Below are 14377 nucleotides of genomic sequence, written 5' to 3' on the forward strand. Positions count from 1 at the left end.
CATCTAAGTCTGGCTATGCTGTCCAGTGCAGCCCCATATAACATTGTGTAACTGAGGTGCGTTTCAGTGAGATGTGAGTATGTGTGTGTGTGTGTGTGTGTGTGTGTGTGTGTAGATGGGCAGCTCTGGGATTTATGCTTTAGCTGGAAACGTGTCCTGGCAGATTTTGCAGTAAGCTGAGTACAAAATAATAGAATGTGACTGTCGGACTGAGCAACATTTCACAACACCAAACCTTGAAAAGGCACAGAGGTAATGTAGGCTAGTTGGCGTGTTCTTGATGATTACATGATTATATTTGTTGCAGGGATATGCGATGAGTGTATAGTGTGTTATGGAGTCTTGACTCCATGCTTCATTGCACTCGGGGAATCAAGAATTTGGCTGGAAAGCAGCCCCCCCAATTTCGGGAGGCCCTGCTTTATTGCAAGAAAAGAAGTGCATTGGAATCAAATCCCAGAGATGAGGGGTGGCGCATTGGTGGTGAAGTGGGAGGTGGGGACGTGGGGGGGCAGTCCGAAGAAGTATGATAGAGGGAGAAAGAATGAGAGAGAGATGGAAAGACATAGAGAGAGAGAGAGAGAGAGAGAGAGAGAGAGAGAGAGAGAAACAGAGAGAATGAGACTGTAGTTATATTTTGACGTGGATCGGCCACAAAGGCAGCATGACGAGAAAGATAGTGGTCAGATTAGAAGCAGGTATTGTGCCATTATATGATATCAGCCGTGATTATGAGCACGATCTGGAAAGGGAGATTCCCATCGTTCCTCCTGGGCTGAAACAGGCAACTCTACATTGATTTCTCTGTCACCACGTGGGTGGATAACTTCCCTCGGGGACATGGGAGGGTTTTTCCATACAAACTATGTAGGGCTGCAATGACCCAATGCTATTATAATCCCATTTTTTATATAGAACGATCCTGTGGTCTTCCAATGGCAGTGAGAGGAGGAACGCCTTCTTGCTGATGTGCAGTAGATAGTTTGGGTTTTTTTTCTTAAGGCTGGCTATCTTTCCCTATATGGGCAGAAAAACTACAAAAGCCAAGTGGTCATCCTTGGGTGTGGAAAGATAAATGGACCCACACTGTGAGTGAGCAACACTAGCTAACAAATCAGTCCTGGCAGGGAAACAGCTACAACATGAACAAGAGTCTCATTTGCTGGCACTTACAACTTTTACATTATGTATGTCTTTGCCAGACACATTATATGTTCTGTCGAGGTTCCCAGGCCAGTGGAAAGCACTATTGAGCAATAACTTGACGGCTAGAGTGAGCACACCAAGGCACTGTGTGTTTTCAACAACAATGTCTCAGGAGGGAATTAAACCAATAACTCTAAAATGATTTTAGATTCAGGAAACTCCCCCAATACACTGACTGTGAGAGACAAAGGAAAGCTCAGATTCAGCAATTTGCCTGAGTCAGTGTCTAGTTCTGTCCTGTGTCACCAGAGAAGAGAGTGTTTCTTAACGATCTGCAAAAAGCAAACACTTTTCAACAGGGCAGGAGAACTTGGCCCCAACCAAGCCTCTAGCCCTTAAAGTCAGGAAGTAATGAACAATGTCAACTATACTCAAAAGATAACATTCCTCAGTGAGTCAGGTATGTGAACTTTTGAATTTGCAGCGAGCTCTTTCAGTTGTTTTCCTTTGAGATAGTTAGAAGGCCTGTTCTGGGATTAATAATTAACTCACTATATAGTGTAATAACTTAGGCTGGATTTTGCAACCCTAACAGTTTTGGCATGACAAGCCCATCCTGAGAGGAAAACTGCATGATTTAGGTATCAGGTTGTGAGCTCTGCTGGGAACAGGCACCGTCTCATCATCTTCCTTTAAGGTTTTTTTTTTTTTTGTAAGGTGGAGGAGGAATCAGGTTTGGTCACATGACATGGCCCTACCGCATTCACAGATGAAGGGTTTCTGGTGTTTAAAAGAAAATGTGCACAGGAGTGTCTTCTCTGTCAGGGCATGAGAAGCAACAGGTTAATCCAGTCAGTGGGACATGCTGAACTGAGCCTCCAGGCCACAATCTGCCGACACTTGTGCCACCACGAGAAGGCTCCTGTCACAGGATGTTGATAAGAAAGGATTCTGCGTGAGACCTTCTGCTTCAGATGTCTATGCTTGCCGAAAAAGACACAACAAAAACGAGCTGCTTATTTTTTATTAAACCTGTGATGAAAGATCTAACAGGAGGAGGTAGATGTTGAAAACCACATTATTAACACAAGGCTGATATCTGTTTGAATGTGACAATCAAACCAATTGCTGGTGTTACATTAAGCAATTGATAAATTACACAAATCAGAGGTTACCACAAACCATTCCTAATGACACAGAGCATAGATTTCGTATAGTCTAAACAAGTGGAGTCCAAAAACACCGGGAGGGGAAACATGAAAGAAGAACTAGACACACATCATCTGACAGATACATGCGAAAGAGGTCTGCTCCGTACACAGCAATCCCCAGTGTCAAATAAACAGCAAGAGTGTCCATTTACATCCAGCTGGACACAACACCAGGTATTTGTGCTGGGCATAGCAGATAAAAAGAGCACACTGATAAAAGAGACTGTCAGTGGTTACTGGACAAAAACATCTAAAAACATCTTTCTGACATTTAGTCTTCTTTTCCATCCACAACTCTTCACCGAGGCAAAGGCCACTATGTGAATATCCTGTGACAATAGCTGGTTTACTTTCTGTTTCACCGTCACTAGTCTTCTGCTTCTTTCTCATGCATGCACTGCTGTGGTGGCAGCAGGAGCCAGAGGTGCACTATTGCAACCGGTGCCACAGGTGAAGGTGAAGTCAGATCGAGCAAGCATTCCACAGCACTTAGTCCTCTAGCCCACGGCCTTTCCCATGTGCTGGAGGTGAAGGCTGGCTTCCAACAGCTACCCCCCCCTCCCCAACTCATGTTTCCTTCAAACCTCCATGCTGTTTAGGAAATTCCCTTTTGTCATCCTTTCTACTGCCAACAGCAAAGCTTGCGAAACTCAGTGTAGCAAGGAATTTTAGCCTCCCCGATTAAATTTCAGCTTATAGCTCCTGGTTCCTTTTTGTTGTTCGTGACAAGATGTGGCTTAACATAAATCTCTGCTTTTAAAAACACCAAAGTTTAAATATTCGTAGAATAGCAGTAATTACTTTCCCTCTCACATCTTTAACAAGTTTTCAGTTTTCAAACAGTATCAAGTTTTGTTTACACCAGTATCATAAAACAATCATACAAACTATCAAATCAATGAAATTTAAAATGAACAAAGCTTTCTGTCTTTCAAGCATATTATGTATATCAAAGTACAGTGTTTAGCTGATTTCCTGCCCTGTGAAGGTCAATGCTCTTATTGCACAAATATGTCCTCATATGTTTGGAAATCATTGTGTAGCGTCTGGAATATATTATCACACCTAGAACATAAGGAATGTAAATTAAGCATATGTAATGAATTCCTCTATAGCAGTGGCGTAACACTGCATTTCTCGGGGCCACCTTTAATTTCCCCACTCTGAGACGCCTGATCCACTCAAGGATAGACTTGATAATTAGCTGACAAGCTGATTTTGGTGTTATAGCATGGAGAAAACAAACCTCTGCAATGCTATGGCCTAAAGGAACACAGCTCAACACACATCCTCGGTGCTGCAGCTTCATAGAGTCAGTCCTGCCAGCGCACACTTATCCTCTATGGAATGAGGAGTCTTGGAGCATTTGCAGACATCCAGAGCATGCTCTCTTTGTACTGACGGGTTGTATTGCACACTGAATTCAAAAGAGCTATCAGAATCGACAAATAAAGTGTTTAGTAAATCTTCTGTTTGTTTGTTTTAGTAAATCTTCTGTTTGTTTGAACAGTTTTCAGACTGTTCGGACCTGTCACTCATACCCCCTTACAGGTTCTGCTCCAGCCAGCTGATGTAGTTTCTCAAGCTCCGCTTCCCCACTGAGAAGCAAACAGGCCAGAAAGCGAAGACCATGCAGCCGTGGAAACCCTCCTCGTAGTGGTCGCTGGTGACAGCCACGCCTGCCTCCTCCAGGCGCTGGGCGTACATGAGGCCGTCGTCGCGCAGCACGTCATGCTCACAGGTCAGGATGTAGGCGGGCGGGACCTTCTCCAGCACCCCCCCTTCGGCCAGCAGGGGTGCGGCCCGGACGTCCAGCAGGCCCGGCAGCTGTTCCAGGAGGCGAGGCGTGCCCTGCCGCGGCACCACGGGCTTGTAGTGCTTGTGGAAGGTGGGTGCCAACAGACGTGTCCAGTTCACCTTGGCCCAGGCTTCCTCCGCCTCCTGGCTTTGGTCCAGGGCCGTGTGGTTGTTGGCCAGCAGGTAAGGCACAAGACTCAGATCGCCACTGAGGTACTCCAGCCAGAAGCGGGCCATGAGGGGGCGGTAAAGGATGGGCACGTCGCTGTTCTGCTGGTAGGACGGAGTGTTGAAGTCGAGTGCCTGCAGCACGGGGTAGACAAGGGCCTGCGCTTTCAGCCTGACGGAGACGCTGGTGTCCACAGCCAGCTGGGTCAATGAACAAATTGCGCCGCCATCACTTAGCTTTTGCTGACATGCATCACGTGACAACATCAGATTCGTTCACAGCTATACTAGAAGCAGTGCCCTTCTTATGCACATACTTGTGCTAAACATGCACGGCCTTGATTTACAGGCCCTGATCGGTTGCGGGCCGGACGGCTGTCTCTCTGATCTAACTTCAGTACCTGCTGGGTCACGGCGGCGGCCAGGTTGCCTCCGGCGCTGTCACCCGACACGGCCACCCTCTCCGGGTCCATGGAGAGCGAGGCTAGCACCTCGGCTTTCAGAATGTGCCTGCATGCACTCAGGGCGTCGTCGTACTGCTCCGGGAAGTGCGCATCGGGCGCAAGCTTGTAACTGGAAATGCAGGAGATGCCGGTCTTTAACATAGGCATGTAATATCCTACAGATGGAAGTTAGAGCACTATGCACAAAGGAGCGCAGGGTTACCGATCCTCCACTTTGTTTAATACTTACTCCACGGATATAATGACTGCATCCAGCTCCTCAGCCATTTTCCTGCACAAGAGGTCATAAGATCGCATTCCTTTTGGGGTGGAGAAAGAGTTGGGGTGAGAAAAGATGAAGAAAATTGACAAGGGCTTGGAATTGAAGGCATCTATATTGACTAAAAAGCAAATGTTATTTAACCACTTTGGTCCAAATGTAAATAGTTTATATTTCATATGATGACGCACACTAAGTAATTAAATAGATATACATGCAACTCCACCCTGGAATTTCCACTGGCAGCATTTTTCAATTTCTGACATCCAGGGTGTGTATATTTACGCACACCTAATGTTTTGTTATCTAAATCACTGAAAGGCGCGTTTCTTTGATCTTTCCAAGCATGGCCACTTGAGGGTGTTTGTGAGCCGTCGGGCGTAAAGAATGTTACAGCGACTGCTTCTGCCTCTGCCTCTTCAGCGCATAGCACTCATTAATCGCGCTGACCTAACGGAGCCTTGTTTCGTCTCCGTCTTCGCTTGCTATGCTGAGCACAAACGGACGCACACACTCACTTCCACTCCCCAGGGCCCATCCGCCGCCATGGAAGTAGATCACTCCTCTTTTCAGACGCTCGGGTCCGGGTGCGATGGACTCGAACACACGCGCAGGAACCCCCGAGAAGGAGGTGTCCGTGACCCGCACGAACTCGCTCGAGCGCGGACCGCGCAGCTCGAGAACGGACACCACGAAGTTGAGGACACGGACATGGTGGCACAGACCCAGGTCTTGGATCAAATTGCCCTATAAGAAAGAGGACCACGGCAGGACAGTTAAGACACAAAAGCCTTCGTTTAATGGCCAGTCCTCCATACCCCTGATTGCCTTACCCCTTAGCAGCGTTCCACTGTAAATCCGCTAATGTTTTACCATCTTGAAATGCATGAAATTTGCTCAGTATTTCACAGTTAACTTTAGGGTGATGATTAGATTGACTTTAACAACCAGACGAAACGCAGTAGGAAGGGCGTCCATCTAATCAACAGGTTGGATGAAACAGAAGACATTACCGAGTGGTTTGGCTAACACGCCCCTGGGAATTACGCATTCTTATCTTAGATATAAGCAAGAAAATGCGAAACTGGTATATGAAAAACTGTTTTTAAAATTTTTATAAATGATAAGATGAAAGCCATCTCACTTGTCATATCCATTCCACTTATCCTGGGTATTTGTATAATGAACAAAATGGACCAACGTCGTGCAACAGTACTGCAATGCATGTCTGGTTTACACTAAACTCTGAACTAATCGTTGTTTACCGTCTTAATATAAAGTTATGCATTTGTTATTACAACGTGATAATTTAATATGAACTGACAGTTTTTGCACAGAGCGCAGAGACCATGACAGTAACCAAAACTCAACCGAGCGCAACGTAATAACTTACCACATGCATCATACAACGAAATACTGCATCCAGTAGCATAAGTTTCCATGGCTCCGTAATTGTACTTGGTAGCGGGAGATATATATAGTAAGACGCCGCTACTGACAGTAACACTGCAGTGAACAAAATTGACCGCATCATCAGGATACTAAAAGTATGAAATAGCGAGTCATTCAGCAAAGACTTCGCTGTCTGACATAATGGATCTACATTTTGCTACCGTGTTGGTCTAATGACAGGGATTATGAAATAACAGCGCATTTTAAAATAAAAGTCCGATTATGCTGCATTAAATAAAATAGCAAATAAGTAACTGTAAAGCTTAAACTGAATCATCTTAAGCACCGATATTGGTATTTCGTCAGTAATATTCATCGAAATAAATGCAGATTGTTGTGTTGGATAAGTGAAACACCCAGTCATCTTTGGTTATTTAAGAGAACACGTATCTGATTTTAAATTTTAATCAAAATAAAAAAAAACGAAACTGTGGTATCAAAATATCAAGGACATTTAGAGAGTATTTTTGTCAAATGGTCTGGTCTGAATACAAAACGTTGGCAGTTCATTGGACTAGAGACTTTAATTTTGAAATAAATTTTACCGCGCCATGCGGACATGTTTACATGTCGTATAATCGGACTGCAGGCTGCATCGTTTTTTTTTTTTTTAATCATTCTTGAAAATGACAAAGCTACATTAATCTATACACACTGTAACAATAAAGAGAAAACAGTATGAATATATTATATTAATATGTAGGTAGTGTTTTCTTTTAAAACTATGATGACATATCGTGTTACAGCGTTGTGTTGCGCACTTGTTGCGCATAAGAAACGGGTTGTCCTGTTCTACAAAATTACACAACGGAAAAGCAACCCTTTCTGTAGTTTTGCTTTAAAGTAGGCTACACGCATTCGACCCTCAATCTTCTTACGGGTGATATCTCATTGTTTAAACGAGACAGAGTATAAAATTCATAGACTTTCCCTCCTGAATAATCGGGAAATTACAGCAAAGTCGAGTGATTATTACCTAATAAGATCACAGTTCACTAGGTGTCGCTGCTGTCCTTTAGTGTGATCCAAACAATCGAAGCGGATCATTGAAATGGATCGGCCAAGTTAATCGAACGTGAAACTGAGCCAATAACGTATAACATATATTTTGACAGTATTTACTATTACTACTACTACTAATGCTGCTACTACTACTATCTATTGTTATCTTCATCGTAATCATCATCATTATAATCACTGGCTATGTTGTAGATGTAGATAAATTGATATAGATAAAACCTTGTAAATTGTTTTTTGTATAATTGATGTAAAATCTTAATTACAACTTCTTCCTTTGAGGCTAGGCTTCCTCTTTAACTGTGGCTGTGCACATCTGTGTGGATGCCTAGATGCAGCTGCATGAAAAGTAGGGTAGACAGCACAAACTGTGTGTGTGTGTGTGTGTGTGTGTGTGTGTGTGTGTGTGTGTGTGTGTGTGTGTGTGTGTGAGAGAGAGAGAGAGAGAGAGAGAGAGAGAGAGAGAGAGAGAGAGAGAGAGAGAGTTTTCACTCCAGGCATAAGGCATGAGGGACATGATCTGATTGTCTGCCTTTGAGTAAATTCTTGTGAATTCAAACCTGGCTACAAATCTCCTCTGTTTCCCACATATCTGATTGACTGATAAGGCCAGAAGGAGGTAAATACAGTCCACATGTGTTATCAAAACTAATTCTTAGTGACTGGAACCCATATGCAATTAGGATATATTGTTTTTCCATAGCAAGCATTAATCAAGATGGGATTTTTTTAAACCAAAATGTCAAGAATGCATTGGAAAGATCATAAAACAGTTTTATGTAACATGTTTATGTTTATTTTTACATAAAAGGTTCCATATTAACCAACCACAGTCTTTGTATATCACATCAGAGTTGTGGCTAATAGGCAAGGTTCTAATTCTTCCAAACGTGACCAAACACCACGAGAACACAGATCAAGTAGAATCATGCCAGACCAAACATCTGCTCACAAGAATGTTAGCATATATTTCCAGTGTAACAGTGGCAGACTCCTTAAGCAAAAGCTCACACTCACTTTGTCTTCCATGGAGCTTTGTTATATATCAAAGCCTGAATACCTTGTTCAAAGAAAGGAATGCTCCCCTGTTTATGGATAGCTTTGGAATGAGGTAGCAAATTTCCTTTCTGTTAGCTTTTTCTTTTCTAATCTCCATCCTCCATTGCACCAAGAAAGTAAATCATTTTTGGTTTCAGCCCCATTCTCATGAGTTAGTGTTAAAATTGATTTTTATTTATTGGAAATCCCTTGTGTGTCACAAGAGAAATAGTATCTGTAAGAGTATCACAGCAGCATTATAGTAATATTAATTAAGGAATGCTTAAACGTAAAAAGTGCCTGAGTGTGTGTGTGTGTGTGTGTGTGTGTGTGTGTGTGTGTATGAGAGAGAGAGTGAAAGATTAAATTTAGTGAGACTTTTTTATTTTATGTTTTGTGATCAAATGACATATATTTATAATTTATATTTTAGTCTTGTAGCCTGCCTGGTGTAATAGATCTTCAAGAACAAAATTCCTTACAGTCATTGAAATGTAAAACGATTGCCAAAGCCATTCAGAATTTCAGTATTCATTACTTGGTTTTAAATCTGCCCTAAAAGATTACCTATTGGTATATTAGGATTTGAAAAACGCATCGAATGATAATATCGATAAGGAAGCTCTTGCCAGAGGAATCGTTTTTAAGTTGAAGCTACTTGAAGTAATACGGTAAAGTTGGGCCCTTCTCCTCCCATGTGCGCTGCCACATAATTGACATGGCGGAATCCTCTGGTCCACTGTGGACGTAGCAACTCGGGAATGACATTTTTTTCAATTTCAGACAAGGAGAACTATCGCGCGGATTAGCAAAATTCGCTGAATCCAAAGTAAGTCAACTTGTTTTCATATGTAGTTGGAAAGGACACTGTCGTTAGACAAAAGCTCGAGGATGTAAATAACGTTTGGCAGAGCTGGAAAGCACACAGAAAGCGGCCGAGCGATCAGACGCCGGCTGTCTGCTCTGATGGAAAAAGGAAGTCTGGAGTTGAATGGAAAACGAAACTCAAACTCGTGCACTCGAACTCTTCGATTAACACGTTCCGAATTCTTTATTACTGTATGTTATGAGCCAGCTATAACGTTTAACTTTACACCACATTCCCAGGTTGTGGTGCATGACGTTCATCTCGTTTCTTGGTCTCAAAGTTTTTATGACCCTGCCACTTCTTCTTTGGTCACTTTGTTGCCCCTCGCGCCACAGTATTTTCGAGACTGGCCGTGTAAGTCGTTACCTTTTACAAGTGTTATAAAGTTCTATGCTACTTTAATAGCTTCAAGAATATCGGGGGAAAGCTGTTTCGCTAATTTCGAAAATTGTGTAATTCACAACTGATAGCAAAATTGATAGGCCTTTTTATTGCAAAGTGTCTGGGGCGTTTTAACACTTTCGGTATAGCACGTATATTTGTCGCATTAGATAGAAGCAAATTTTTTTTTAAAGCGTCATGATTTTTGCAAATGATACGTCAAATCGCTCTAACAGGTCAGTAGATAGCGATGGCGTCATGCAAATAATGAAATGCACCAAACTAAGTGCTTGGTTGCAAATCGCAACCAGTTACCTAAGGGGCTAAGACATCGTAATAACGTCTGTTGCAGCGATTATGCAATGCGCTTATAAGCAGGGAGCTGTAACGTAGCACAATTGATTTATCGGACCTTTACTGATGTAAACTACTGTTGTCTGTCCCAAAACGCAAGTACGAGTAATGGTTATCGTGGGAAATGATTAAAGACCGTGGAAGTTGGGTAACGTTATTGATGGTATAGAAGTTACACTAGTCTATAAAACATTTAAAAATGCTTAGCATCAACATATTGGAGGAAATCTGATCCCAAATAGATGACGTCACGCGGCATTCCAGAGCTAATGTTGAGATGTAGAGATCAGCGTTTTCGTCTGACTTTGTGCAGTAGTCCTGTCCTATTTTTCCCCTGTCACTCTTTTAAACGCCAAAGTGTTAAGGCCACTAGTGAAGTGCGATGTGTGTTGTCGGGATTCGTCTTTAGACTTCACTTCAGCTGTGTCCTTCCTGAACGTCAGTATCGCCAACTGTTGTTTGTCTTTAGGGTTGTACCAAGCGTGAACCATTATATGATTTAATCCCCTGTCGTCACCGAACACTTCAGGGCAATTGTGGTGGCGTCGAGGCCGGAGAAGACTCGCTTTCTGCGCTTAGTGCAACCCTCTCTACCGCCCAGTGCTGCCCAGTTTCGCAGCCTCTCCGCTCTTGACGCGCACGCTGAAAGAATGTGGAGCCTGTGGCATTCTTGCGCGCTTTCCACATCTGATGATAACGCAACGGTCCCGTTGGGTGTATACCTCAGGCAGCTATTTTTAACTGCAGACGGGCTTTGTCGTTTGTGGAGTTTTTACTATGATATTTAGTGCGTCAAACGTGCTTTTATCGCAACTTGTTGAAAGGAGCACACAGAGGTTGTCCTGGGACCTTCACCAGTGGAGGATAGTCTTTGCTCTCATCAGTCTGCGTAGCAACAACTTTCCCTCCTTGGGACGTCATATGTTTCACACCTGGTTTCCTGTGGACCTTTCCCCACTCTTTTCTCTCTGAGGCGGGGGTCTCCCCACAAAGGGTCCTCTTCGAAGCTCACCAGTGTTCTCCACAAATAGCACTGAAACATTTGAGGATAATTTTGCTGATGGCAAGGAAAGGTCAGGTGTTGCAGCCTATCTGTCTCCTCATCAATCCCCGTGAGGAAGATTTTAAGCGTCTGCAAAGCGGCCTTTGTAGATGCTGTTGCATGGGTTGTGCCAAGTTCCTGTGAAAAGCCCACCACCCCAGAGGCATACTCTGTTGTTTTAAAGCTTTTCATTTTATGAAAACCTGATGGTACATTTGTAGGCAGTTTAGGGAACGATTATGGGTTTTGGATTCGGACCTAATTGCCCACGGAAACTTTATCTAAATTAATGTCACTTTTCATTCTGTTATGAGTGGTGGTGGCTAAAGGTATAAACACGATGGCGTTCCTGTCCCTGCTGTGGGTGGTGCTGACCTTAACACAGTTAAGGCCTGAGTAACATGGTTCACTGATGTGTCCTAATTACGGAGGGACTGTGCAGGCTGGCTACAGTGTGAGCCAAGCGTGAGATCTTCACGCGGTTAAAGTGAGACGCTCCACGTCAGCTCAAGGCTTCCAGATGACTTGTTTCATTCTGAATAATGCTCCTTTTCCACGTCTGCTATAAATTACATGGCTGGAGCCTGCAGTCGGTTTACAGGTAGATTTATCTCTCTCTGAGCTCATAAGGTTCAGGTGAGTACTTGGCCCCTTTTTTTTTTTTATCCCCGGGCCTTCGGAAATGCCTTTTGGAGGCTGGAGGGTCATCGGAATGCTAAGAAGCATTTTTCTGCATACAAATATTTCCATTAATTCCTGGTGTAAAGGGCCTTGTTGAGGGGAAACTCTAAACAATGAATCTAGAACAGGATATAAGGTAAAGACTTAGTAAAATTTAATTTGGAATGTTTATATAAGCAGCTAAACCAGACTAGTACTCAGTCAGATATCTGTGTGTTAAGCATAATGAATTTCTTGCCAGGACAATGACTTTTTACCTTTGGTGCTACAATTTAGGCATTTCAAGTAATTTAAATATCTGCACCACACACCACATTTGTTGGAAAATACAGTTGGGAAATACAGTTCAAAGACAAAGAACAAGCTCCTAAAAATTCGATGAGGTGGCCATACAGTAGGGTTGGGCGGTATTGCCTTTTTCCATACTGTCTTCAGATCATCTCGTGGTATACGGTATTACCGGGTTTTTTGGTGGTGGGATTAACACACTTTAACACACATTCCGTAAACGAACAACATGTTTGTTTTTAAAAAAAAAGATAAATCAGAACATTATAAATGTTAGTTATTTTGCACATCACAATATTGCAATATCTGAAATATATATTTAAACCTTACATCTTTAAACACACCGATCCTATACTATTTAGCCCTTAATTTCAATAGATTTAATCTCTTGCTGAACACTGTCTAAAAACAGAGGCAAAAAACTTAAGGTTTTAACAAAAATTGAGCATTTATGGCGTGAACACAAAGCAGTTCAGCAGTGCAACGCTGTTTTAGTATGTGGCGTGTTAAGAAAACAGCGGCAAGAAAATTCTAAACAAAAGCATATTTTACATTATTCAAGGTTTTTCACCAGAAAAACTAACTGGTTTAATTTGTCAGGCTCGAGCAAGTTACGCACAGGGGTAACAATATTGCCTGCTTCGCTGATGTCTATTTTGCGTTTCGTCTTGCAGTCCGCTCGACACTGCCAAACTGAAACTATGACCGAAACAGTTTAACCATTTTCAATGCAGAATCTTGACAGCGGCTGCAATGTTGGCTCCTTTTATCTGTAGTTATATCTGTGAGCTTATTTTCAACCGGTTGCCATTCTCGGAATGCATCACCTAGCACGCCAGTAATGTTAACAGCTGTGTGACTTTTCGGGACAAACGTCATTTCGAGACATTTAGACTGTAATTTCCAGTCTGATATGATGAAGTGGACGGTCAATGACATGTATAGTGTCATGTTCGCGGATGACCACATATCTGTTGTACTACTGTCGACTGCAGACAGCTATTCATTGACGTGTTGTACATCTTGTCGAACTTTTGTTATACAAGTTATGCAGTCATTATTTTAGAAAAGTATTTCCTTCCAGGTAGCTCGTAATCAAGTGTTTGGATCATGGCTTTAAATGACCGTTTTTCGACCGTCTGGAACGACACTATTTTTAGCGAGGTGTTTTGTAACCGTAAACGTACATCCGCGTTGCCTTCAGTCCCGCACTGAACCTGACATCGCCGCAGTGGCTTTGCAGGCAGTGACAAAGCGGCTTTTTGAGGTCGACGGCATTTGAAAAGTTCTCCCTTTTTTTATTTAATGCAAATCTAAAATGCAGCCAAACTGCAGCAGTAGCAGTTTTCTTTGGAATTTAACTTGCTAGACTCACCGCTAGCCATGTTGGCTTCTCCCTCTCTCAACAAAGAGTGAGCACCTCAGTCACCAGTCGGTGACCTCTAAAGCTGCACCGCACCTAAACGTGTGCTGAACGTGGTATTGTCGGTTAACAGGATAGAGGTGGATTTTCATGTCGCCATTTTGAAATACGGTCACTACATTTCTAATTACAGCAACATTTTTAAATGCCGGGGTGTACCGCATTAACTTCTTATCGCCCATCCCTACCATACAGTTAATAAAAAGTCGAGAGAAGTGCATAACGTTACTTATATGTTACTTGTAACTGCGTCCTTGTAATTGGAACATGTCAGAATCGGTTGCTACTCAGTGCTCTGGGATATGAACCAGTTTTAGTAGCTCCGCTGATTCCCCGTATGTGTCTTGTCTTGACATAAATGAGGTCAGGCTGATGACACATTCACTGGTTGATTCTACTGGGCTGCTGGTGTGCTTGTGAGGCTGTGTTATTTCCTACAGCCGAACCAGGTGTATAACATGGTCCCCTTTGTTTTGCCCTCTCTTATCCTCATGGCCAGGTGCATGGTGCAACCTCTGTATGCGAGTGCACACACACTCGCACACCTGCACTCATTGCTCGTCTCTGTCGCTCTCCTCTTCTTCTTCCTGGTTGCAGTCTTAGATGTAGTATGTAGTTCTCCTCACTCGTCCTTGGCCCGAAGTGCTGTCCTCTGCCACTGCTACAGAAGCACTACGCCTTAGTTACACACATGCACGCGAGTCCAGTTACTCTTGTGCAAAATGTAGTGGAGGCCTGGACAAGAATGAGGAATTTGACCTGGTGACCTTCTGAAGGGAGAGAGGGAG

At 43.1% G+C, this 14377-nt stretch overlaps 2 protein-coding genes across 6 annotated transcripts in view; one reads left to right on the plus strand and one right to left on the minus strand.

The window, feature by feature from the left end:
* Positions 1 to 2167: 2167 nt before the first annotated feature.
* Positions 2168 to 6710, minus strand: LOC113576102 (neutral cholesterol ester hydrolase 1). 2 transcript variants are annotated; one of them, XM_027008024.2, is made up of 5 exons: positions 6439 to 6710; positions 5564 to 5792; positions 5016 to 5085; positions 4724 to 4895; positions 2168 to 4457 (listed from the first exon to the last, which is right to left on the minus strand). In XM_027008024.2, the coding sequence occupies exons 1-5, from the start codon at positions 6577 to 6579 to the stop codon at positions 3903 to 3905; spliced, it is 1167 nt and encodes a 388-aa protein (XP_026863825.2). In that variant the 5' UTR covers positions 6580 to 6710; the 3' UTR covers positions 2168 to 3902. The 2 variants fall into 2 exon arrangements, with proteins under 2 accessions (XP_026863825.2, XP_026863824.2); XM_027008023.2 differs by having other exon boundaries at positions 2168 to 4523.
* Positions 6711 to 9279: 2569 nt separating this feature from the next.
* fndc3bb (fibronectin type III domain containing 3Bb) overlaps positions 9280 to 14377 on the plus strand; it is a 42543-nt gene continuing 37445 nt past the window's right edge. For all 4 annotated transcript variants that reach the window (XM_035526097.1, XM_035526100.1, XM_035526099.1 and 1 more), the window contains exon 1: positions 9280 to 9381. The gene's annotated coding sequence lies outside the window, so the exon portion shown is untranslated. The remainder of the gene's footprint in view (positions 9382 to 14377) is intronic.

This window comes from Electrophorus electricus, chromosome 5 (assembly GCF_013358815.1).
Source record: "Electrophorus electricus isolate fEleEle1 chromosome 5, fEleEle1.pri, whole genome shotgun sequence".
Taxonomy (NCBI): domain Eukaryota; kingdom Metazoa; phylum Chordata; class Actinopteri; order Gymnotiformes; family Gymnotidae; genus Electrophorus; species Electrophorus electricus.